At 46.5% G+C, this 24,865-nt stretch overlaps 1 protein-coding gene across 4 annotated transcripts in view; it reads right to left on the bottom strand.

Moving 5' to 3' along the window:
- SEPTIN12 (septin 12) overlaps positions 1-24,865 on the bottom strand; it is a 65,091-nt gene that overhangs the window by 4,156 nt on the left and 36,070 nt on the right. Inside the window, exons 1-7 of one of the 4 annotated variants that reach the window (XM_069984307.1) lie at positions 17,316-17,335; positions 8,225-8,425; positions 2,623-2,739; positions 1,947-2,028; positions 1,018-1,155; positions 558-675; positions 154-249 (exon numbers count right to left, since the gene is read on the bottom strand). In XM_069984307.1, coding sequence (XP_069840408.1) covers positions 154-249; positions 558-675; positions 1,018-1,155; positions 1,947-2,028; positions 2,623-2,739; positions 8,225-8,381 — 708 coding nt within the window. In that variant the 5' untranslated portion in view covers positions 8,382-8,425; positions 17,316-17,335. Of the gene's footprint in view, positions 1-153; positions 250-557; positions 676-1,017; positions 1,156-1,946; positions 2,029-2,622; positions 2,740-8,224; positions 8,426-9,928; positions 10,035-11,172; positions 11,205-17,315; positions 17,336-24,865 lie in introns of those variants that run through there. The other 3 variants (XM_069984305.1, XM_069984306.1, XM_069984304.1) reach the window with 3 other exon arrangements.

Below are 24,865 nucleotides of genomic sequence, written 5' to 3'. Positions count from 1 at the left end.
AATGTATCAGTGCATATCAGAGTTGGAGTCCTGCACAGCAGAGGCTTGGGTTCGGAGGACCACTGATATTATATATAAGTGGAGAGGCAGGAGGCCACCAGGCCAGGCCCATAGACATTGTTAGATGCAGCGGATAGTTATCTGATAACTCACCCGGATCTTGTCGTTCAGTAAGGCCTCTGTTGGGTCTTCGTCCAGCTCCGGTTGGGGGTACACACTGATCCCGTGGGTCTGAAGGTCCTTCCTTATCTGTAGGACACATGTAATAGGGTTAGATGACATCTCCTTCTGCTACAGATCACCACTGTGCAGATAGGGGGCAGCATAGCCGAGCACCATTGCTGGACCCATTGGGGGAGATTTATCAACCATGGTGTAAAGTGAAACTGGCTCAGTTGCCCCTAGCAACCAATCAGATTCCACCTTTCATTTTCCAAAGAGTCTGTGAGGAATGAGAGATGGAATCTGATTGGTTGCTAGGGGCAACTGAGCCCGTTTCACTTTACACCATGTTTGATAAATCCCCCCCATTGGCTTGTCTAGTGTTGGATACTTACTCTCTGTTTAAACTCTTCCCTCTCTTCCAATGTGAGTGTGTCGGCTTTAGCGATGACGGGAACTACGTTCACTATACGGCCCAGACGTTTCATGAATTCCAGGTCCAGCGGTCTCAGCCTGATAGTGGGAATAACGTTATCAGTAATTAGGCTACAGCAACAATATTCTTAAAGGGGCATTACTACTATTTTCAGAAAACAGATTGGTTGTACAGCCCTTATTACTGATTGTAACACAACATGGCAAATCATGTTTTCTATAGTTATTATCCCTCAAGTTTAGCTTTAATGGAACACACAATTGGGGCGCTGTTCCATTAATAACTATAGAAAGAAAACATTTTTGATGTTTTGGTGAAAAGTGGTACTGCAGGTGCCAAAATCGCAATTGAATTGTACAGTGGAGTTGGTTCCATAGTTGGATGTTATGGAGGCCGCCCTCCCTGATAACTATACTTACCAGTGACCTGTAGGGGGAATGAAGTAGATGCAGCTGTGAATACGAGAGTCTGGGATTCTGCGCTTCCGGTTGACCAGGATCTCCTCTCTCAGGTATTTCTCATATTGTTCATGGATGTACTTGATGATGGGGTCCCAGCTAGAACATCACAGAAGAGAAGGAAACGATGAGTCAACTAGAGACATGTATCATAAAGTCTCAATGACTTTGTAGTAGTGGAGTTCATCAGTAACTTGACCTCAGATTAACCCTCCCAGCATTACAAATAAGCTACAATGTTGCAGATAAAGCCTGCCAGGGACTTGTTTACATCAGCAGTCTCAGAAGGGAGGAGGGGGAGACAGAGAGAAAACCTTACACACAGATTTTTGTGTCTTTAGCAGAAAGCAGCAGCTCAGAATTGGGGGAAGGAGACCGAATAGATAATAACAAGTATGGAAGGAATTGTTAGTCTCACCATGGGTGGCAAAATATCAAAAGCTATGTTTGAGTGGAATACCCCTTTAAGCTTTAGGTACAGCAGCTCCCCTTTAGGTTGTACTTGTCTCATCATAAAACAAATCATTCTCCAGAAGGGGTGAAGCAGTTTTTTTTAAGGTGGCTCCAGAGCCTCAAGTTACAGGAATAGAGGGGTAAGTGTTCTCATGATGGGTTTACAGCAGTTAAAAGAATCTTTCTAGGTACAGACAGTGGTTCTTGAATACAGGGAACAAGCCTTGAAGGTGGTTCTAGAGCCAATCTGATTGCAGTCTAGATCTTCGGAGTACATATTGTTCTTGGTCAGTCTAGACCAGATTGAGAAGAACTTCAGGGAACAATTCTCCAGTTCCAGGTTACAACCCAGACAAGCTAGAATGACGTTAGTCTACCGGCAGCTCTAGAACCCAGGACATGTCTCAATACAGAACAGTGAACAATATCCTATTTACCAGTTTTGGTTATTGATCTGATCGCCAAATCCAGGTGTGTCGATCACGGTGAGCCTCATCTCCATCCCTCGCTCCTCGATCACTGCGGGTGGACAGAGTAAAGATGGTCAATAGCGAATCTGTGGAGAAGCCATGCGTTGGTCCTACCCTCTCTCCATGAGGCTCTAGCTGTCTATGCCCAGCACCCGGGTACAGCAGCATGAGGCTCTGTCTATGCCCAGCACAGGGTACAGCAGCATGAGGCTCTGTCTATGCCCAGCACCCAGGTACAGCAGCATGAGGCTCTGTCTATGCCCAGCACAGGGTACAGCAGCATGAGGCTCTAGCTGTCTATGCCCAGCACAGGGTACAGCAGTATGAGGCTCTAGCTGTCTATGCCCAGCACCCGGGTACAGCAGCATGAGGCTCTAGCTGTCTATGCCCAGCACCCGGGTACAGCAGCATGAGGCTCTAGCTGTCTATGCCCAGCACCCGGGTACAGCAGCATGAGGCTCTAGCTGTCTATGCCCAGCACCCGGGTACAGCAGCATGAGGCTCTATGCCCAGCACCCGGGTATAGCAGCATGAGGCTCTATGCCCAGCACTCGGGTACAGCAGCATGAGGCTCTATGCCCAGCACTCGGGTACAGCAGCATGAGGCTCTATGCCCAGCACTCGGGTACAGCAGACATCTCACCTTGACTGACCGCTTTCATTTCCAAGGTTTTGGGAATGCCGGCGCCTGGGGCTTTGCGGATCACCTTTGACTTGAAGAGAGTATTCACCAGGGTGGATTTGCCTAGTCCGCTCTGACCTACAAACAGTAAGAAGTCTCTTCAGCACAGAACAGATCTAGGTCGATGTGAAGACTTTACTTATTTCCTCCTGATATTCAGGTTACGTGACAGATTCTTCTCCATTCACACTCGGAGATAAATTCAGAATTCCTGTTACAGCGATGTGAGGTCACACGTCTGACAGAGGTGGCGCTAACACCAGCGGCTACTAGCAGGAAGCTGAACGAAGCTTCGGATGTGAGAAAAAGGCAATAAACCACTAAACACCTAAAAATTTACAGAATTACTCAACTGGAGGTGGTCTTTATACTGCCATATAGTGCCCAGGTAATGCTGTCATATACAGCCCATATAATACTGCCATGCAGTGCCTAGATAATGAAATCATATACAGCCCACATAATACTGCCATATAGTGTCTAGGTAATGCTGTCATATACAGCCCATATAATACTGCCATGCAGTGCCTAGATAATGGAATCATATACAGCCCACATAATACTGCCATATAGTGGCCAGGTATAATATACAGCCTACCTAATACTGCCACACAGTGCCTAGATAATGGAATCATTTGATTGCCATATACAGTACATGTAATACCGCCATACATTGCCCAGATAATGTCATATACAGCACACGTAATACCGCCATACATTGCCCAGATAATATGTCATATACAGTACACGTAATACCGCCATACATTGCCCAGATAATATGTCATATACAGTACACATAATACTGCCATACATTGCCCAGATAATATGTCATATACAGTACACATAATACTGCCATACATTGCCCAAATATGTCATATACAGTACACGTAATACTGCCATACATTGCCCAGATAATGTCATATACAGTACACATAATACTGCCATACATTGCCCAGATAATATGTCATATACAGTAAACGTAATACCACCATACATTGCCCAGATAATATTTCCATATACAGTACACGTAATACCGCCATATAGTGCCAAGATAATATGTCATATACAGTACACGTAATACCGCCATACATTGACAAGATAATATGTCATATACAGTACACATAATACTGCCATACATTGCCCAGATAATATTTCCATATACAGTACACGTAATACCGCCATATAGTGCCAAGATAATATGTCATATACAGTACACATAATACCGCCATATATTGCCCAGATAATATGTCATATACAGTACACATAATACCGCCATACATTGCCTAGATAATATTGCCATATACAGTACACATAATACTGCCATATAGTGCCCAGATAAGATCTCATATAAGGTACACATAATACTGCCATATAGTGCCCAGATAACAGCATCACAGCCTACATAATCAGGACCGGCCTAAGGGGTATGTAATCTGTACAACCACACAGGGCACATCACCCCTCAATCAACAGGGGGCGCTGGCACTGACCTCTGTAACTATAAGCATATCTAATGACATACTTATAGTTAGATAGAGCAGCTTCTCATAGTGTGAAGTCTATAGGACCTGCGATGATGTCATAATTATGGTCACATGATCTTCAAGGTCCTTTACCTAGGGGGCAGTATAACTGTAGATGGAGAGTGCAGGGGAGCCAGAGAGGAGCGGAAGAAACTCCCTGCTTCATGGTAATGTGTCACCTGGGAGACAGAGAGGGAAAGTGTGTGTGTGTGTGTGGGGGGGGTTAACCAGAGGAGGGGGGAAGCTATATAGTACTGTCATATAGGGCTCAGATAATGCTGTCATATATAGTACTGTCATATAGAGCTCAGATAATGTTCTCATATATAGTACTGTCATATAGGGCTCAGATTATGTTCTCATATATAGTACTGTCATATAGGGCTCAGATAATGTTCTCATATATAGTACTGTCATATAGGGCTCAGATAATGTTCTCATATATAGTACTGTCATATAGGGCTCAGATAATGTTCTCATATATAGTACTGTCATATAGAGCTCAGATAATGTTCTCATATATAGTACTGTCATATAGGGCTCAGATAATGTTTTCATATATAGTACTGTCATATAGGGCTCAGATAATGTTCTCATATATAGTACTGTCATATAGGGCTCAGATAATGTTTTCATATATAGTACTGTCATATAGGGCTCAGATAATGTTCTCATATATAGTACTGTCATATAGGGCTCAGATAATGCTGTCATATATAGTACTGTCATATAGGGCTCAGATAATGTTCTCATATATAGTACTGTCATATAGGGCTCAGATAATGTTCTCATATATAGTACTGTCATATAGGGCTCAGATAATGTTCTCATATATAGTACTGTCATATAGGGCTCAGATAATGTTCTCATATATAGTACTGTCATATAGGGCTCAGATAATGTTCTCATATATAGTACTGTCATATAGGGCTCAGATAATGTTCTCATATATAGTACTGTCATATAGGGCTCAGATAATGTTCTCATATATAGTACTGTCATATAGGGCTCAGATAATGTTCTCATATATAGTACTGTCATATAGGGCTCAGATAATGTTCTCATATATAGTACTGTCATATAGGGCTCAGATAATGTTCTCATATATAGTACTGTCATATAGGGCTCAGATAATGTTCTCATATATAGTACTGTCATATAGGGCTCAGATAATGTTCTCATATATAGTACTGTCATATAGGGCCCACATTAGCACCACAGTGGTGTTTCTCGTACCACCAGTTTTATTGTGTTATTTTCTAGGCTGCACAGACTGGGTATAAATGAGTGGCAGCAGGTGGTGTAGGCGGCAGCATGGCTGCCACTACCAGAGATGGGCACAGTGATCATTAGCTGGTCACACCATCCATGTGTTCTGTACTCAGATGGTCACACTGCCAGTCTGTGATTGGATGGAGTGGATGGTGAGGTCATCATGAAAGCAATCAGATTATACAGTTTGGGATGTTGAGGTGATGTCATGAAAGCAGTGAGGTCACAGTCCATGTAGTCGGCTGGTCAGTAACTGAATGATGATGTCATAATTGGAGCAATTCTGTCAGTCTATGTATCAGGGCAGTCCGTTACTGGATGATGAGATTATACTGAGAGTACTGCGGTTACAGCAGTGGACAATGATGTCATCATGTGATTAATGAGGTCACACAGTCTATGCTGCAGTCCTGTATCTGTCTGGATAGTGATGTCATCATGAGAGAAGTGAGGTCACACAGATTATGTAGCAGGTCAGCTCGTGATTAAAATGTGACTTAGAGTCAATGTAGTAGGTCAGCCTGTAAATGTATAGTGATGTCATCATTAAAGGGGTATTCCACTCAGATATAACTTTTGTCATGTTGCTGCCCATGGTGAGACTAACAATTCCTTCCATACTATTATCTATTTTCCATACTATTATCTATTCAGTCTTCTTCCCCAGTTCTCAGCTGCTGCTCTCTGCTGAAGACACAAAACTCTGTGTATAAGCTTTTCTCTCCATCTCCCCCTTCTCCCCTCTCCCTTCTGAGACAGATAATGCAAACACGTCCCTGGCTGGCTTTATCTGCAACATTGTAGCTCTTTTGTAATGCTGGGAGGATTATTCTGAGGTCAAGTTGCTAATGAACTCACTGTGATTAACCCTCCCGGCATTACAAAGAAGCTACAATGTTGCAGATACAGCCTGCCAGGGACTTATTTACATCATGAAGGGAGGGGGGAGAAGGGAGAGACAGAGAGAAAAGTTCACACACAGATTTTTGTGTCTTCAGCAGAAAGCAGCAGCTCAGAACTGGGGGAGGAGACTGAATAGATAATAACAAGTATGGAAGGAATTGTTAGTCTCACCATGGGCAGTAACAAATCAAATGTTATGTTTAAGTAGAATACAGCTTTAGGCTGTGTTCACACTACATATATTTAAGTCAGTATATGTATATTTCAGTCAGTATATTTCAGTCAGTATTGCAACCAAAACCAGGAGTGGATTAAAAACACAGAAAGGCTCTGTTCACACAATGGTGAAATTGAGTGGATGGCCGCCATTTAATGGCAAAAATTTGCTGTTATTTTAAAACAACGGCTGTTGTATTGAAATAATGGCCGTTATTTACTGTTATATGGCGGCCATCCACTCAATTTCACCATTGTGTGAACAGATCCTTTCTGGGTTTTTAATCCACTCCTGGTTTTGGTTGCAATACTGACTGAAATATACGAAGTGTGAACATAGCCCCAAAGAGTCTATGTAGTAGGTCAGCCTGTAAATGTATAGTGATGTCATAAAAAGAGCACCAAAGGTCACACAGTCTATGTAGTCAGTGCCATTTTATGGTCATGTCCTCATGAGGTCTATGCACAGGCCGGCCTATGACTGGATGGTGATGTCATAGTGAGCACAGTATAGCAGGCCGAGCTATGACTGGATGGTGATGTCATAGCGAGCACAGTATAGCAGGTGGTCTATCTAGCAGGCCGGCCTATGACTAGATGGTGATGTCATAGCGAGCACAGTATAGCAGGTGGTCTATATAGCAGGCCGGCCTATGACTAGATGGTGATGTCATAGCGAGCACAGTATAGCAGGTGGTCTATATAGCAGGCCGGCCTATGACTTGATGGTGATGTCATAGCGAGCACAGTATAGCAGGCCGGCCTATGACTGGATGGTGATGTCATAGCGAGCACAGTATAGCAGGCCGGTCTATGACTGGATGGTGATGTCATAGCGAGCACAGTATAGCAGGTGGTCTATCTAGCAGGCCGGCCTATGACTGGATGGTGATGTCATAGCGAGCACAGTATAGCAGGTGGTCTATGACTGGATGGTGATGTCATAGCAAACACAGTATAGCAGGTGGTCTATATAGCAGGCCGGCCTATGACTGGATGGTGATGTCATAGCGAGCACAGTATAGCAGGCCGGCCTATGACTGGATGGTGATGTCATAGCGAGCACAGTATAGCAGGCCGGTCTATGACTGGATGGTGATGTCATAGCGAGCACAGTATAGCAGGCCGGTCTATGACTGGATGGTGATGTCATAGCGAGCACAGTATAGCAGGCCAGTCTATGACTGGATGGTGATGTCATAGCGAGCACAGTATAGCAGGTGGTCTGTATAGCAGGCCGGCCTATGACTGGATGGTGATGTCATAGCGAGCACAGTATAGCAGGTGGTCTGTATAGCAGGCCGGCCTATGACTGGATGGTGATGTCATAGCGAGCACAGTATAGCAGGTGGTCTATCTAGCAGGCCGGCCTATGACTGGATGATGATGTCATAGCGAGCACAGTATAGCAGGTGGTCTATCTAGCAGGCCGGCCTATGACTGGATGATCATGTGATAATAAGGACAGGGTAACAGGTAAGTTATCCAGTGGCCGGTGCTGATGTCATGGTGCTGGTTGTCACCTCCACTATCTGAGAGCTATGATGAGCGGCCGTTCTTCAGCAATGTAATTGTTCCCTTGGCCTAGTTTCCTGGGCACATCGCCCCCTTCTGCAGGATTGTGACACAGGGGACTCTCATCTACTCACCCACCACCATGATGTTGAACTCAAAGCCGTATTTCATGGCCTTGCGTTTCATCTGGTCCAGGACGGAGTCGATGCCCACGTAGCCGAATGGCTCTCGGCCCAGCTCCTCGCACATCTTGGTGTCTTCTGCTGCTCTGACCAGGCAGGGCTCCTCCATCCTGCTGCCGCTGCTGATCGCACAGTCTGGCCCGGGGCTGAGATCTGCGAGGAGAGGAAAGAGGAAGATGCTGTTAGGAGAGAGAAGCATCGGCAGGAAAAGGAGAAATGGGGAAGACGGCAGAGTCAGATTAACCCTTCATCTACTGCCCCAAGTGAGGAGCACGCCGAAAATCAGAACAGAATTCACAATCCAAGAACTTAAAGAGGAGCAGGTCCCATACGTCAGCAGATCGAAACAGGAACCGTTAACCCATTCAGGGCCAAGGGGAATCCCATTAATTCGGGAAAATGGAGAATCTGATTATCCCCCAATAATACAGAAGAACAAACAACAAGCAATACACTATATTTTTATACTCCAGAGCTGCACTCTCTATTCTGCTGGTGGGGTCACTGTATACATACATTACTGATCCTGAGTTACATCCTGTATTATTCTCCAGAGCTGCACTCACTATTCTGCTGGTGGGGTCTCTGTATACATACATTACTGATCCTGAGTTACATCCTGTATTATTCTCCAGAGCTGCACTCACTATTCTGCTGGTGGGGTCTCTGTGTACATACATTACTGATCCTGAGTTACATCCTGTATTATTCTTCAGAGCTGCACTCACTATTCTGCTGGTGGGGTCTCTGTGTACATACATTACTGATCCTTAGCTATATCCTGTATTATACTCCAGAGCTGAACTCACTATTCTTCTGGTGGGATATAGTAGGCACTTGCTCAGGTGTCTGTAGGCAGTGAGAGGAGTGCGTGTTCTGCTGTGGGCGCTTTAATCCTTCTCACCTGTTGCTGATATTGTAAATTATATATACACATATATATACTTTTCCATGGTGGGAGGAAGGAGGTATAGGTCACCACAGAATACAGATCCATCACTGCCCTTAGAATAACCACCTGGCCCGGAGCCTGATATGCGTTATACCTATATACCCAAATCTGCTACCACACATTGTACATCTACGACGCTCTTACACATTGGATGCACAGCACTATATGGCGGTGTTATGCACGCCTCGGTGGGAGAACACACAATATGAGCGGCACGGAGCCCCTTATAGAAACCAGACTAGCCTGGACTAAAGTTGCATCATGTAACACTGGACACAGCCCTCCGGGGACCGATGGAAGACACAAATCCGGCACTACGATACAAAGTAACGAAACGGCAGCCATGTGTAAAGCTCCAGCGTGAGCGGGTCCGTCCTGTGATGTCATCACCTTAGATGACCTCACCATCTTCCCTGTGTGACCCATATGGCGGGTGGCTGAACCCTCCACCACCCGCTCCTGGACGCCGCTCCATGGGAAGCACATGGTGGACGGTGATAGCCGGGGGCACCGCTAGAGTTAAGATGTCGGTCGGTGAGGAAAGCAGCTGCCCGTCCGGCGCAGTTCTCTCCCCTCCAGCACAGTCCGCCATCCAGCATGGTGGAGATGGTGCCGTAATGAATATTTACCATGCGTGATTAACCCCTTCAGATGCTGATGGCTTCCCCCCCCCCCCTCCGAATCCCCACGTCCCCCACACGTACCTCTCCTCTATCCACACTGATCAATAAGGGGGGCGGCCAGGCTCTTCTCCAGCAGCATGAAGACCCCCGAATCCTCCAGACGTCTCCCAGGAATAGGCGAGCTCCTGCTAGAATCCGGGCGGCACAGAGTGGCTGCACCTTATGGCAGGCAATCCGCTCTCTGTCCCTCTCATCCCCTCTCTATAGGAGCCCCCCCACTGGGATGAGACAACAAAGACCCTGCGTTATAGGCACACGTGACTGGAATTGCAAATAATAACCCTTTAGGAGCCAATGGGGTTTGTAAAGCTGGGCAGAAGGCGCCCTCCCCCTGGCAGAGACCCCCGCTCCCTGCCCAATTATGGGGGAGAGAATCAGCTCCAATTATACTAATGGGGTATGATGGCGTGAGAGCTGCCGAGGATGACACACCACCTGCCATGACATCACACACCACCCGCTCTGACATCACACACAGCACCCACTGTGACATCACTCGCCATCCTCTGTGACATTACACACCACCCACTGTGACATCACTCGCCACCTTCTCTGACATCACACACCACCCACTGTGACATGCTGTGACATCACACGTCACCCGCTATGACATCACTTACCGCCAGATCTGACATCACACACCTTCTGTGACATAACACGCCACCCTCTCTGACATCACACACCTGCTCTGATCACATACCCACTCTGACATCACATACCCACTCTGACATCATCACACAGTGAATGAAAACATTCAGGACTTCTTCAGGCTGTGTTGTTTGTTACAGTGTATCAGTTTAGCTCACAGAGGATTGTAAGAAATCTCACCTGTGACATCATAGATACATTCTCCACTCCAAGCATAACCAAGCAGACAGATCTCCACCTCCTGTATCCAGGCTGTTGTAACAACTCCTCAGCTGTGGGTATAGTCATAACTAAGCAGATATATATCAGCAGCACCGGCCTTGTCTGTTACAATGTATCAGTGCAGGCAACATGTATCCAGGCTGTTCAGCTCACAGAGGATTCTCCAGACTGGATGCCATTGTAACAACTCCTCAGCTGTGGGTAAGGTGCCACCATCACAGATGGGTCATTGTGGGCTTTGGTGGAGCAGGTTGGCATCTCTTTGGGAGAAGCACTGGTGGCCATATTGATGAGCACCCAGTTTTCCAGATACAGATATCACCAGAATAGAAGGATATGGAATATAGAGGTGCTGGGCAGTAAGTAAGTGCCCCCGTCTTGCTGTGCCCACTTACCTAGCAGCCCTGAAAGAGGCCACATGTGAAGGAGCCCAGCATGGACTCTGACCCCTCTTAAGGTCACATGACAGCTATGGCCTATATGATACCAGGGATATGAGATTACTCGGGATCCTTTAACCCTTGGAGGCACTGTGCTCTGTGTGTCTCATCCCTGCCAGCTGTGATTGAAGACGCATATAAATACACAGTCCCATCCTGGCAACCCCTGACCCCCGAGAATGGGGCCTATTCACACAAGCGGGACCCTCTGATCCACACAAAGGAGCGAGCGGGGGCCCGACTCTGTGTAATCCCCAGCAGCACAATGGGGGAATCCTAGGAGAAGGCAGGGGGAGGAGGGGGCAGGGGAATGGGGGGCAGACTGGATGCGGATAACACTGGGTATCTAAGCCTAGCCTGGGCGATACCACACAGGACTGCATCTCCAGCCTGTAATGGTATAATATCTAGGGGCAGCGTACTGCTGTGCTGATGTATCTAAGCCTATCCTGTGCGATACCACACAGGACTGCATCTCCAGCATGTAATGGTATAATATCTAGGGGCAGCGTACTGTTGTGCTGATGTATCTAAGCCTATCCTGTGCGATACCACACAGGACTGCATCTCTAGCATGTAATGGTATAATATCTAGGGGCAGCGTACTGCTGTGCTGTTGTATCTAAGCCTAGCCTGGGCGATACCACACAGGACTGCATCTCTAGCATGTAATGGTATAATATCTAGGGGCAGCGTACTGCTGTGCTGATGTATCTAAGCCTATCCTGTGCGATACCACACAGGACTGCATCTTCAGCATGTAATGGTATAATATCTAGGGGCAGTGTACTGCTGTGCTGATGTATCTAAGCCTATCCTGTGCGATACCACACAGGACTGCATCTTCAGCATGTAATGGTATAATATCTAGGGGTAGCATACTGCTGTGCTGATGTATCTAAGCCTATCCTGTGCGATACCACACAGGACTGCATCTCCAGCATGTAATGGTATAATATCTAGGGGCAGCGTACTGCTGTGCTGTTGTATCTAAGCCTAGCCTGGGCGATACCACACAGGACTGCATCTCTAGCATGTAATGGTATAATATCTAGGGGCAGCGTACTGCTGTGCTGATGTATCTAAGCCTATCCTGTGCGATACCACACAGGACTGCATCTCCAGCATGTAATGGTATAATATCTAGGGGCAGCATACTGCTGTGCTGAAGTATCTAAGCCTATCCTGTGCGATACCACACAGGACTGCATCTCCAGCATGTAATGGTATAATATCTAGGGGTAGCATACTGCTGTGCTGATGTATCTAAGCCTATCCTGTGCGATACCACACAGGACTGCATCTCCAGCATGTAATGGTATAATATCTAGGGGCAGCGTACTGCTGTGCTGTTGTATCTAAGCCTAGCCTGGGCGATACCACACAGGACTGCATCTCTAGCATGTAATGGTATAATATCTAGGGGCAGCGTACTGCTGTGCTGATGTATCTAAGCCTATCCTGTGCGATACCACACAGGACTGCATCTCCAGCATGTAATGGTATAATATCTAGGGGCAGCATACTGCTGTGCTGAAGTATCTAAGCCTATCCTGTGCGATACCACACAGGACTGCATCTCCAGCATGTAATGGTATAATATCTAGGGGCAGCATACTGCTGTGCTGATGTATCTAAGCCTAGCCTGTGCGATACAACACAGGACTGCATCTCCAGCATGTAATGGTATAATATCTAGGGGCAGCATACTGCTGTGCTAAAGTATCTAAGCCTAGCCTGGGCGATACCACACAGGACTGCATCTCCAGAATGTAATGGACCATTGGCAGTGGCTTGGTAGACAGTATCACACACTATAGGTTTAGATACAGACAGTATCACACAATGCAGCAGCTCATTAGATGGTATCACACGTGGCAGGCTTAGATACATAGGCTGAGTATCACGCACACTGGGCTCTTCTTGCCCGTGTAGTGTTCCCTTCCTGCGCTGTCATGTTCTCGCTTCCTCTCCGGTGGCCACTGTCTCTTTATCTGACGCTGCAGCTGTATAATGGGGGACACTTCTGTTTTCCCTCTGGGTGCAGCCGGATCTGCAGAAACTATGACAGTCTCGCTTCTTGCAGCGTCCAAGAGGTTCTGCAGCGACACTCAGTATCTGTACATTATCAGGAGCTGGGAAAGCAGATAATAGACTATAACTCACTGTACAGGCAGTACACCCAGGCTGATAACAGAGAGCAGTAGATGATACCCAGCATAGCGGATAATAAACTATAACTCACTGTACAGGCAGGGCTGATAACAGAGAGCAGTAGATGATACCCAGCATAGCGGATAACAAACTATAACTTACTGTACAGGCAAGGCTGATTACAGAGAGCAGTAGATTATATTATGCTGCGGGGTGGGTAATGGATTATAATAACTGATTGTACAGGCAGTGCACCCAGGCTGATAACAGAGAGCAGTAGATGATACCCAGCATGGAGGATAATAGATCATAGCTTATTGTACAGGCAGGGCTGATAACAGAGAGCAGTAGATGATACTCGGCATGGCGGATAATAGATTATAAAAACTCACTGTACAGGCAGGGCTGATAACAGAGAGCAGTAGATGATACTCAGCATGGAGGATAATAGAATATAGCTTATTGTACAGGCAGTGTCCCCAGGCTGATAACAGAGAGCAGTAGATGATACCCAGCATGGCGGATAATAGATAATAACAACTCACTGTACAGGCAGGGCTGATAACAGAGAGCAGGAGATTATACCCAGCATGGAGGATAATAGATTATATCTTATTGTACAGGCAGGGCGGATAACAGAGAGCAGTAGATATGATATTATGCTGCGGGGTGGATTTGGCGCCTCTGACTCCCCATCACAGGCGGGTGACACTGGAGGTGCGAGGTTCATTGTCACCTCTCCTGAGAGCAGATGGCGCCATTCTTGTATAGGATTAGGATGGGCTCAGATACTAAATATTAATTGGTGAAACCTGTTACCCCCAGACAGCGCCAACCCCACCAGGGGGCAACATATGGACCCCACAGGGTGACAGCCCAGCAGTTATTGTTCTGGCTCTCTATGCAGGGTAAAGCACTAAGTATATTGTGCCATGCTGTATCTAAGCCTAGTCTGTGTGATACTTTCTGCTGAGCTGCTGCATCTAAGCCTATTCTGTGTGATACTTTCTGCTGTGCTGCTGTATCTAAGCCTGTTCTGTGTGATACTTTCTCCTGAGATGCTGTATCTAAGCCTATTCTGTGTGATACCATCTGATGAACTGTTGTATCTAAGCCCATGCTGTTTAATACTGTCTACTGAGCTGCTGTATGCAATCCTGGAGCTGGGGAACCCAGTGCTGGGGGTTGTAGTTCTGCAGCAGCTGGGGATCAGCCCTTTATTTTGTGTGTATAGATCCCATAAGAGTTGGGAATATACTGCCACCTACAGGAAATTCTGGGCAGTGCACCTACTGAACTACCTGATGCAAAATACCAACAGGGCTATTTCCCCTAGCAACTATCAGTTCAACGCATGAAGAGAATAAAATATGATGGTTGTTAGGGGTGACACTAAGCGACCTCTAAAGACCAAGTATTGACCTCCCCCTTAAAGAGGAAACTAGGAGCTTGGCGCCATTATGGTCTTCTTATAAGATACCTGTTAGATGATATTACTGCCGGGGTAATGGTGTCCCTGGTCCAGGTGACCTTCAGTTGTCACCCTGACTTTCACCATGTGTATACCATGGCGGCCATGACGGTCTATGATGAGGACCAGGGCTCCATACATTAAACACTGCGCTGTATTGTTATTTTACTATCCTCTACAGTCCTCCCTGAAAAGCCAGATGGCGGCCATGTTTAAAAGTGTCTGACAGGAAAATATACAGTGATGGCGCGGGCAGGAGGGGTGAGGGGAGACAAGGCCTCTTTATATGAGACTCTTCTCAGCCTCAGTTCCCACAGGCGTGAGCAAATACAGCTCCTCCATAACAAAGGCCCCGTCCTGTCTGCTGCCGCATGTATTCTATCCAGACACCTCAGGTCGCCATCGCTGGATAATACCACGGCCAGCCTGTCCCTGGTGACTGGAGGACACTGAGACAAACATGGCTGACCCAGTGTAACCGCATCTACCTACACCATGTATAGAAGTGCCAAGGTCACAAAATGGCGCAAATAAGGTTCATTAAATGGGTAAAGGCCAAGATTGATGTCCCTATAGGAAGAAGTACTACCACAAATGCTTCACCCATACATAGCAACTCTGGATGTGAATGGAGGAAAGTTACCTGAGGCACTTATGGAGGAACCTGTCACTAGAGCACTTATGGGGACAGCTATGGCCACTGATAAGGAGACGTGCGTCCATGGCATTTATGGGGTACCTGTGCCTGAGGCACTTATGGGCTCATCTATAGCTGAGGAACTTATGGGGGTACCTTTGGCTGGGACACCTATGAGGGTACCCATGTCTGAAGCACCTATATGGTACTTGTAATGCACACTTATGGGGGTACCTATGGCTGAGACACAACAAACGTAAGTAACCTGCATCTAAGCTCCTATGATGTACTGCTCCATGATAAAAGAAAACCAGCAGAATTGTGGGTGCAGCTCTGGGGGTTACTGGAGTATAATTAGGCAGATGGGAAAGCTTTGTGACAGCGGCCATTTTGGTTGTAAAACTGTTTGATCGCCAATAACTTTGTAAACGTTTCTAAACCTGAAGGAAATAACAAATCCTTGTAAGGTCTCTTTAAGAAGCCAGTAGACGTGGAGCGGAGGACCCTCTCAGACAATGTCTGCCCCTTCCGCAGGGAATCCTCTCCTCACAGCCCTGATATATCCCAGAAACTCCGACACACTTCAAACATCGAGAAAGGGGGTGGCAAAAAGCTTTTGCAAAACTTTCCTATTAACCCCTAAACGTCCAGGCCTGCTTGCTTTATGTGTAGGGGGTTAACTGTGTATAACCTATTTTTCTCGCCCCTGTCATTATTTCCTTCACACCCATTTAGTCGTTCTGGGAAGAAAACCCTGACATCCTTCCTGACTGACCCCCCTCCTCTTCTCAGTCCATCTCCGCCGGACTGTCTGACCGTCAGGTGTCTGTGTGAGGAGGAGATGATAAGTTGTCTGTCATAGTGCACATTTATTAATTTCGTGACCATTAAGATGACACCCTCGAAGTGAGAAAAATGTATTTGGTGGACAATGGGCGACATTTCAGTCGGTGATGGAAAGAACACAACGCCATTGTTGGCAATAGGCACCACAGACACAGAGAAAAAAAAAAGTTGTTGCCCATAGCGACCAACCAGACTCCGGCCTCCATATTTTAAAGGCCTTATCAAATCAGTTACCATGGCAACCCCATTATGTCATTATGGAGGGTGTCCTCCATAATGGGACTCAGTAGTATTTTCCTGGATGTGGCCCCCAGGTAACCATAAAGTCAGGGTCCCAGCAGGGGGCAGGAGAAGCTGTCACCTCCCAGGCAGTTCCTCACCTTCACTTCTTCCCACAACCTGTTGACACCATTATCCCAGCCGGACAATTATCAGCTATTACAGCACGGCCACTTCCTAGCAGCAATTACCCAGATGTCGGCCATCTGTTGTGGTGGGCCGAGGCCCTAACCTTGACTCCTGAGGTCTCTAAAGTTTAAGGTCACTTTCATGTCTGTCTGTATATATATGTATACATATACAGTATATAGGTTATAGCACATTTATGGCATTTCTTTACAATGCTTCAGAATTTCTACAATTCCCAGTATGTCTCGACAGCCAAAGCTGGGACTTGTAGTTCTGCAGCAGCCATCGGCTGGGCCCCACTAACCCTTAAAGAGTCCCAGCCATCCTTACAGGCTGTATAGACCTGCGCATAGTCTGTAATGAAGACAGTTCACAAAAGATGGAGTCACCCTTTAAGTACCTGACTGTATGGACCACTGAATGGAGTTATATGGGGGGCATAGGTGGGTGACTGGTATAGACGGGGACCCCTAAGCTGTGTCTAGTAAACCACTGCAGGGGGACGGGAACTTTACTTAAGATGACGCAATAGAGACCGGATAATGATGGGTTATGTAGCTGCACATATGTCTGTGATCTTACCCAGCAGGAGGCCTCATAGTCCAGGACTCTCCGGCCCACTGTAATCTAATTCCCTATAGATCATCCCCCATTAAAGCTCTAATCGTCCAGATATTGTTACTGGTCTATAGCATTGCCAGCAGAGAGGACAGTCTCCATGTGTTTCTAGGGTCTGTAATCCCATCATGTGTAATACTGCCTGCCTAATCACTGTATCTAAGCCTATCATGTGGGACTCTGTCAGGGAGATGCTGTATCTAATCCTATCGTGTAATACTATATGCTGAATCATGTATGGTATCTAAGCCTAGCAACGGTGATAGAGTTTCCTGAACTCATTCCATCAAGTTGCTGATTAAGCTAAGCTGGTCATTTGTGATACTGTCTTCTGTGCCAGTGTACCTAAGTCTATCATGGTGATCCTGTCTATTGGACCAATGTATCTCAGTCTATCATGGTGATCAATGTATCTCAGTCTGTCATGGTGATCAATGTATCTCAGTCTGTCATGGTGATCCTGTCTACTGGACCAATGTATCTCAGTCTGTCATGGTGATCCTGTCTACTGGACCAATGTATCTTAGTCTGTCATGGTGATCCTGTCTACTGGACCAATATATCTCAGTCTGTCATGGTGATCAATGTATCTCAGTCTGTCATGGTGATCCTGTCTACTGGACCAATGTATCTCAGTCTGTCATTGTGATCCTGTCTACTGGACCAATGTATCTCAGTCTATCATGGTGATCCTGTCTACTGGACCAATGTATCTAAGTCTGTCATGGTGATCCTGTCTACTGGACCAATATATCTCAGTCTGTCATGGTGATCAATGTATCTCAGTCTGTCATGGTGATCCTGTCTACTGGACCAATGTATCTCAGTCTATCATGGTGATCCTGTCTACTGGACCAATGTATCTAAGTCTGTCATGGTGATCCTGTCTACTGGACCAATGTATCTCAGTCTGTCATTGTAATCCTGTCTACTGGACCAATGTATCTCAGTCTGTCATGGTGATCCTGTCTACTGGACCAATGTATCTCAGTCTGTCATGGTGATCCTGTCTACTGGACCAATGTATCTCAGTCTGTCATGGTGATCCTGTCTACTGAACCAATGTATCTCAGTCTATAATACTTTCTGTAGATTAATTGTATCTAAATCCTAATTCTAAATTCTGTTGAGCCAGTCCTCTAAGCTCAGCATTAAACATTATACAGAACCAATGTATCTAAGCCAATTGTGTGTGATACTGTCTGCTGAGCCATGTATAATATCCCATTGAGCTGGATATAGTAAAAAAGAAAAAACAAAAAACAATCACATTATAACATAGTACCCTATGAACAATGGATGCCCAATGGAGTCTCCCACTGTATACCTCCTGAATTGTGTAGAGACTGCAGAGATGCTGTATCTAAGCTTGTGATACCATTTGCTGATTTTGCAATAGGAATTAAGATCTTCAACAAAAAAGGGTTAAACTATCTGCGGGAAAGGATGTTCCACTCTCCACATGGGGTAGGGGGGCTGCTGCATCTGATGTCATTGGAGCATTCCACCTCATGATTCCAGATGTTCCCCGGCAGCCCCTGACTCACACTCTTGGCCCTTGGCCCAAAAGCAGTTAAATAAGTCTATGGCTTACTGCTCTAGCCTTGTCCTAATCCTAAATAAAGTCCATAAAGTGCAGATAAGTCACTGGCAGGTGGGTGGGATCTGCCCCCAGATGAGGTCACTTTCATGTCACTGTCCTATGCAGGATGATGGGGGTGCAGTTCACACTTCCAGCACTAGGGTGCAGCATTGCCCTAGGATTAGTGATTAGTGCAGTATAGATTTATAATGCTGATGGCGCTGCCAGGGCGCTGTATGACCGGTCCACAGTCCAACAAGAGGTTAATTGATCCCTCAGTGAGGCGCCACGTTATAGATTATATTCTCCAATCAACAACTTCTTATAGAAAAACCTCTGGACTAGACATTTTTGGAAGGAAGCGGCGTCCTCCGAGGCCCAGTGCTGTGTGTTACTCTAGACAATCCCTTTAACAAATCTGCTCGGCACTACCACTGATTGCGAAGACATTTGGCTGAATTAGGAAAACAACATCTGTACTTTATATATAATCCAAGATAATCCAGGTTAATAATGAATAACATCATGGATCTGTAGTGGCCCCTGGGTAGAAGAGGCAGCTCTGATGTCACCTTCTGGAGATGGCTTTCTTATTAAGTTAGGGTCTGACTCCTTAAAGGGGAACTCAATGCTTTTAAACCATCTGAAGTTATACAGATTTTTATAAATTACTTTCATTTAAAATTCTCCAGTCTTCCAGTACTTATTATCTGCTGCATGTCCTGCAGGAAGTGGTGTATTCTTTCCAGTATGACACAGTGCTCTTTGCTGCCACCTCTGTCCATGTCAGAGACTCTCCAGAGCAGCAGCAAATCCCCATCTCTTCTTCTGTGTGTACTATAGTGATATAGGGGAGCAGGATCTCCTCTTCTGTGTGTGCTATCGAGATATAGGGGAGCAGGATCTCCTCTTCTGTGTGTGCTATAGAGATATAGGGGAGCGGGATCTCCTCTTCTGTGTGTGCTATAGAGATATACGGGAGCAGGATCTGCTCTCCTGTGTGTGCTAAAGGGATATAGGGGAGCAGGATCTCCTCTTCTGTGTACTATAGAGATATAGAAGAGCAGGATCTCCTCTTCTGTGTCTGTGCTATAGAGATATAGGGGAGTAGGATCTCCTCTTCTGTATGTGCTATAGAGATAGAGGGGAGCAGGATCTCCTCTCCTGTGTGTGCTATAGAGATATAGGGGAGCAGGATCTCCTCTTCTGTGTGTGCTATAGAGATATAGCAGAGCAGGATCTCCTCTTCTGTGTGTGCTCTAGAGATATAGGGGAGCAGGATCTCCTCTCCTGTGTGTGCTATAGAGATATAGGGGAGCAGGATCTCCTCTCCTGTGTGTGCTATAGAGATATAGGGGAGCAGGATCTCCTTTTCTGTGTGTGCTATAAAGATATAGGGGCCAAGATCTCCTCTTCTGTGTCTGTGCTATAGAGATATAGGGGAGCAGGATCTCCTCTTCTGTGTGTACTACAGAGATATAGGGGATTGGGATCTCCTCTCCTGCGTGTGCTATAGAGATATAGGGGAGCAGGATCCCCTCTTCTGTGTGTACTATAGAGATATAGGGGGCGGGATCTCCTCTTCTGTATGTGCTATAGAGATATAGGGGAACGGGATCTCCTCTTCTGTATGTTCTATAGAGATATAGGGGAGCAGGATCTCCTCTCCTGTGTGTGCTATAGAGATATCAGGGAGCAGGATCTCCTCTCCTGTGTGTGCTATAGAGATATCAGGGAGCAGGATCTCCTCTCCTGTGTGTGCTATAGAGATATCAGGGAGCAGGATCTCCTCTCCTGTGTGTGTTACCATATACTGGTAATCTAATGATAGAAATAGTGCCGCCACTCATGTCCACAGACAGGACAGCTTGTCCTTATGACTATTATCATGCTCAGAGGTAAACCCATAAGATTTCATAGGATTCGCAGCTCTGCGATACCTCAGCAGCGGCCATGACTGCCATGGTTCCCACGGTCATCCGGCATCGGTGATGGCTCCAGGTGACTCGGCCTCCTATAGATTTAGTGTCAGTCATTAGTTATCCATTGAGAGGTAATTGTACTGTAGGTTTTCCCGGCCAGCTTCTTAACTTCCTATACAATAGGCGCTTAGATCCTGGGTGTGAACGTGTATCTAAGCTTCCTATAGTGCGGACCCTCAAGCGGGGCAGGTCACCCACCTCAGGGGGATTGGCTCCTGGAGCGGATATGATGGCGTTAAGTGACAAATAAACCATGGGAGTTGTGTACTTACTCTGAGGGTGAATGATGAGAATAAATAAAAATGAAATAAAATACAAAGCGTATACAAGACCTGCTGGTTGGAGTTTACAGACTACAACTGGGGCCGACACCAGGCACACATGCTTTATTTGTTCATGGTCCGGCCATTGTACATAGTTGGAAGGAACAGGATGAGCCGGTCACACACCGATGTCTGATTGCGAGTAAAACGTATAAAGTGCAGTAATTGTCAGAGATATAGTGTGAGGGGACAACAGAAGGGGGAACAAGTGTAGGGAATGTTATAAGCGAGTCTGAAGAGATGGATCTTCAGGGCACGCTTGAAACTGTGAGTATTGGGTATGAGTCTGAGGTCTTTGGGTAGGGTGTTCCAGAGAATGGGTGCAGCACGAGAGAAGTCTTAGAGGCGGGAATGACAGGTTCTGATTATGGAAGATGTTAGGGTTAGATTATTAGCAGAGCATAGAGCACGGGTGGGATGATAGGTGGAGATGAGGAATGAGATGTATGGAGGGGCAGAGTTGTGGAGGGCTTTATGGGTGAGGGTGAGGAGTTTGAAGTGAATTCTGGACTTAATGGGTAACCAGTGCAGTGACTGGCACAGAGGGGAGACATCAGTATAACGGCTGGAGAGGAAGATGAGCCTGGCTGCTGCGTTCAGGATAGACTGGAGAGGGCAGAGAAAGAAAGACCGATTAGTAGGGAGTTATGGCCCTATTCCACGGAACGATTATCGTTCGTTTTCGGACGATATCGACCGCTACGGACGATAATCGTTCCGTGGAATAGAGTGCAACGATCAGCCGACATTGTTCATGTCGGCTGATCGTTGCAGTCGCTTGTTTTTCAACATGTTGAAAAACAAGCGACTGATATAGCAGCGATCTGCTGCCGTCGCTCCGTTGAATAGGACCGTCGGCAGCAGATGCTGCTATATCCTATGGGCTGCCCGGACGATCAGCGATCCTCCGAGCAGCCCCCCCGCAGCTCCCCGCCGCCCCTCCCGCACTCACCCGCTCGCTGCAGCCGCGTTGAATAGCGGCGGCAGCGAGCGGCGAACGAGGAGCAAACGAGCGCTAATAGCGCTCGTTTGCTCCTCTAAAACGACCCGTGGAATAGGGCCATAACAATAATCAAGACGGAAATGGATCAGGGCGACAGTAAGGGTACTATTACACGGAGCGATAATTGGCTGAATCAGCCCTATCTGGACGATTATTGCTCCGTGTAATAAACACAACGAGCTGATGACAACGATTATCGGCTGATCGTTGACATAGGTTTGGACCTATAATTGTTGGGCGCCGACCACGCATCGCTACATGTAATAGTGGTGCGCGGTCGGTGGCTGATGATTTCCAAACTATATACATTACCTATCCATGCTGCAGGGCTCTGCTTCTCCCCCGGTCCCGCGCACTCCAGCTTTAGATCAGCCTGTCTGAGCTGACAGGCCGCTCAGCCAATCACAAGCCGGGACCACCGCTGAGACAGGCCGCTCTGAAGCTGGAGCGTGCGGGACCTGGGGAGAAGCAGAGCGCAAGAGGAGCCCTGGACCATGGATAGGTAATGTATACAGTTTAAGCAAAGGCTGCAAGGACATCGGTAACGATGTCCATGCAGCCCTTGTTAAACGGTTATCGAGCTGTGTAATAGGCCCTGTTTACAGTTATTATCGGGCCCCCAACGGCTCGTGTAATACTACCCTAAGAGTCTAAGCGGTGTCAGTTTTGAGAAATGAGCGGATTCTGGAGATGTTTTTGAGATGTAGATGACAGTAGCGTGCAAGGGCTTGGATATAGGGAGTGAAGGATAGATCAGTCTAGCATAACCCCCAGACATCGAGCTTGATGCACAGGAGTGATGCTAGAACCACAGACTGAGAGGGAGATGTCCGGTTTGGGTTGGTTAGAGGGAGAGAATACAAGAAGTTCAGTTTTAGAAAGGTTGAGTTTGAGAAAAAGAGAGGTCTGTATCTAAGTCTATGATATTGTCTGCTGGGCCTCTGTATCTAAGCCAATCATATGTGATACTGTTGAGCTGCGGTTTCTATACCCGTTATATGTGATTTTGTCTGATGAGTTGGTGTATCTAAGCTCATAATGAGTGATACTTTTCTCTAAGCCTATTCTGTGTGATTTTGCCCCTGATAAACTGGCGTATCTAATCTTATCATGTGTGATACTAAGCTGCAGAACCGGTGTGTGTACATGTTTGATACTGTCTGCTGACCTGTGTATCTAAATCTACTGCTTAATACTATACAGTTGTATTCCTGTATCTAAATATGTCAAGTGTGATACTGTCTGCTAATCCACTGTATCCAAACTAACTGCTGTCTTCTAAGCTGCAGTGCGATACTGCCTGCTGGGCTGGTGTATCCAAGCCAATCATGTGTGATACTGTTGGCTAAACTACTTTACCTAAGCTTGTATTGTGCAATACTGTCTATTAGGCTTATGTATCTAAGCCTGCCATTTGTGATAGTTACTCTCTTGAACAGCTTTTATGTCTGATACTATCCGCTGAGGTACTGTATCTAACCCCATCACCTGTTGTACTGTCAGCTAATGTATCTAAGCCATGTAACACCATCACCGATAACACACAGCACTACATTCCCCAGCTTATATGCCTGATTCCACGCATTTAAACTCTCTAAATAATCCAGTACACGTCCAGGGCGGTATATAAATCCTGGTAAGACGTGTGAGGCGGCGGCAGCGCTATCCTATAACACATCACCCTATAAATCTGTCTCCTATATGGATAGGACGTGATGGACGGCGGTGGGAGCGGCCGCCATGATTCGTGCAGCCTGTTGCTGACGTCTGGAGGGGCATTAATCTCAGTAAATCACGGTGTATCATTTCCCATCATGCTTTGCTGGCTATAGGGCCATTTTTAATCATAGGCTCATCCCACAGAGCATGGGCGGCGTTCTTCCCATATGTAGCATTCCTCGGTGAGGTCGCCGTCTCCCTGTTATGTAACCCCGTTGCTCAGCGCCCGTCTTTCGCCACTTGGCGTGATCGGCTGTCACTCTGGCCGTTCTTTGGAGTCGTGCACTCTCTCTATTTCCTCTTGCTGTCTTTCATCTGTCTGATCTGCTTGTACCACTGTCATCCCACAAATGGTCTCCTATCCCTCGGGGTGCGGGCTCGGGGCTCATGGCGGCTGTCAACTTCGACTTCTAGGTATTCTCAAATTAACAAGTCATTGACTGACATTATTCTGTCACTAAAAGGAAAATGGATGGACATGAGTGCCTGGAATCCGGCCCGCCATCAGCCTCCGTACTGTAATCATGGATCCTGCACCTGTTCCTACATGTACGGCTGGAAATACCTAGAGGTGCCAAGCTGCATTCTTCTCAGACATCGTATGAGGAGCCGACTGAAGCCTGACAGGAGCGGCTTATCTGGGCTGGGGATTTACATGGACACCCAGCACAAACTGCCTCACTGCGTCATTAGGAAACTTTATAATAACAGCAGCTATGCACCACAGTAATGCAACAGTGATCTATCCAATGTCACACAACGAATAATGTCTTATACTGTAGGTATAATCCCCCCCCCCAAAAAAAAAAAATAAAAAATAAATAAATTAGTGCAGGTGCGAAAACTGCTCTGAGCTCAACTCTGGATCAAAGTAGAGACTGTCACCTCTAAGGCACAACTAGAAA

This window comes from Dendropsophus ebraccatus, chromosome 9 (assembly GCF_027789765.1).
Source record: "Dendropsophus ebraccatus isolate aDenEbr1 chromosome 9, aDenEbr1.pat, whole genome shotgun sequence".
Classification (NCBI taxonomy): domain Eukaryota; kingdom Metazoa; phylum Chordata; class Amphibia; order Anura; family Hylidae; genus Dendropsophus; species Dendropsophus ebraccatus.
The sequence above is the reverse complement of the archived record's forward strand: the minus strand, read 5'-3'. Positions and strand labels throughout refer to the sequence as shown.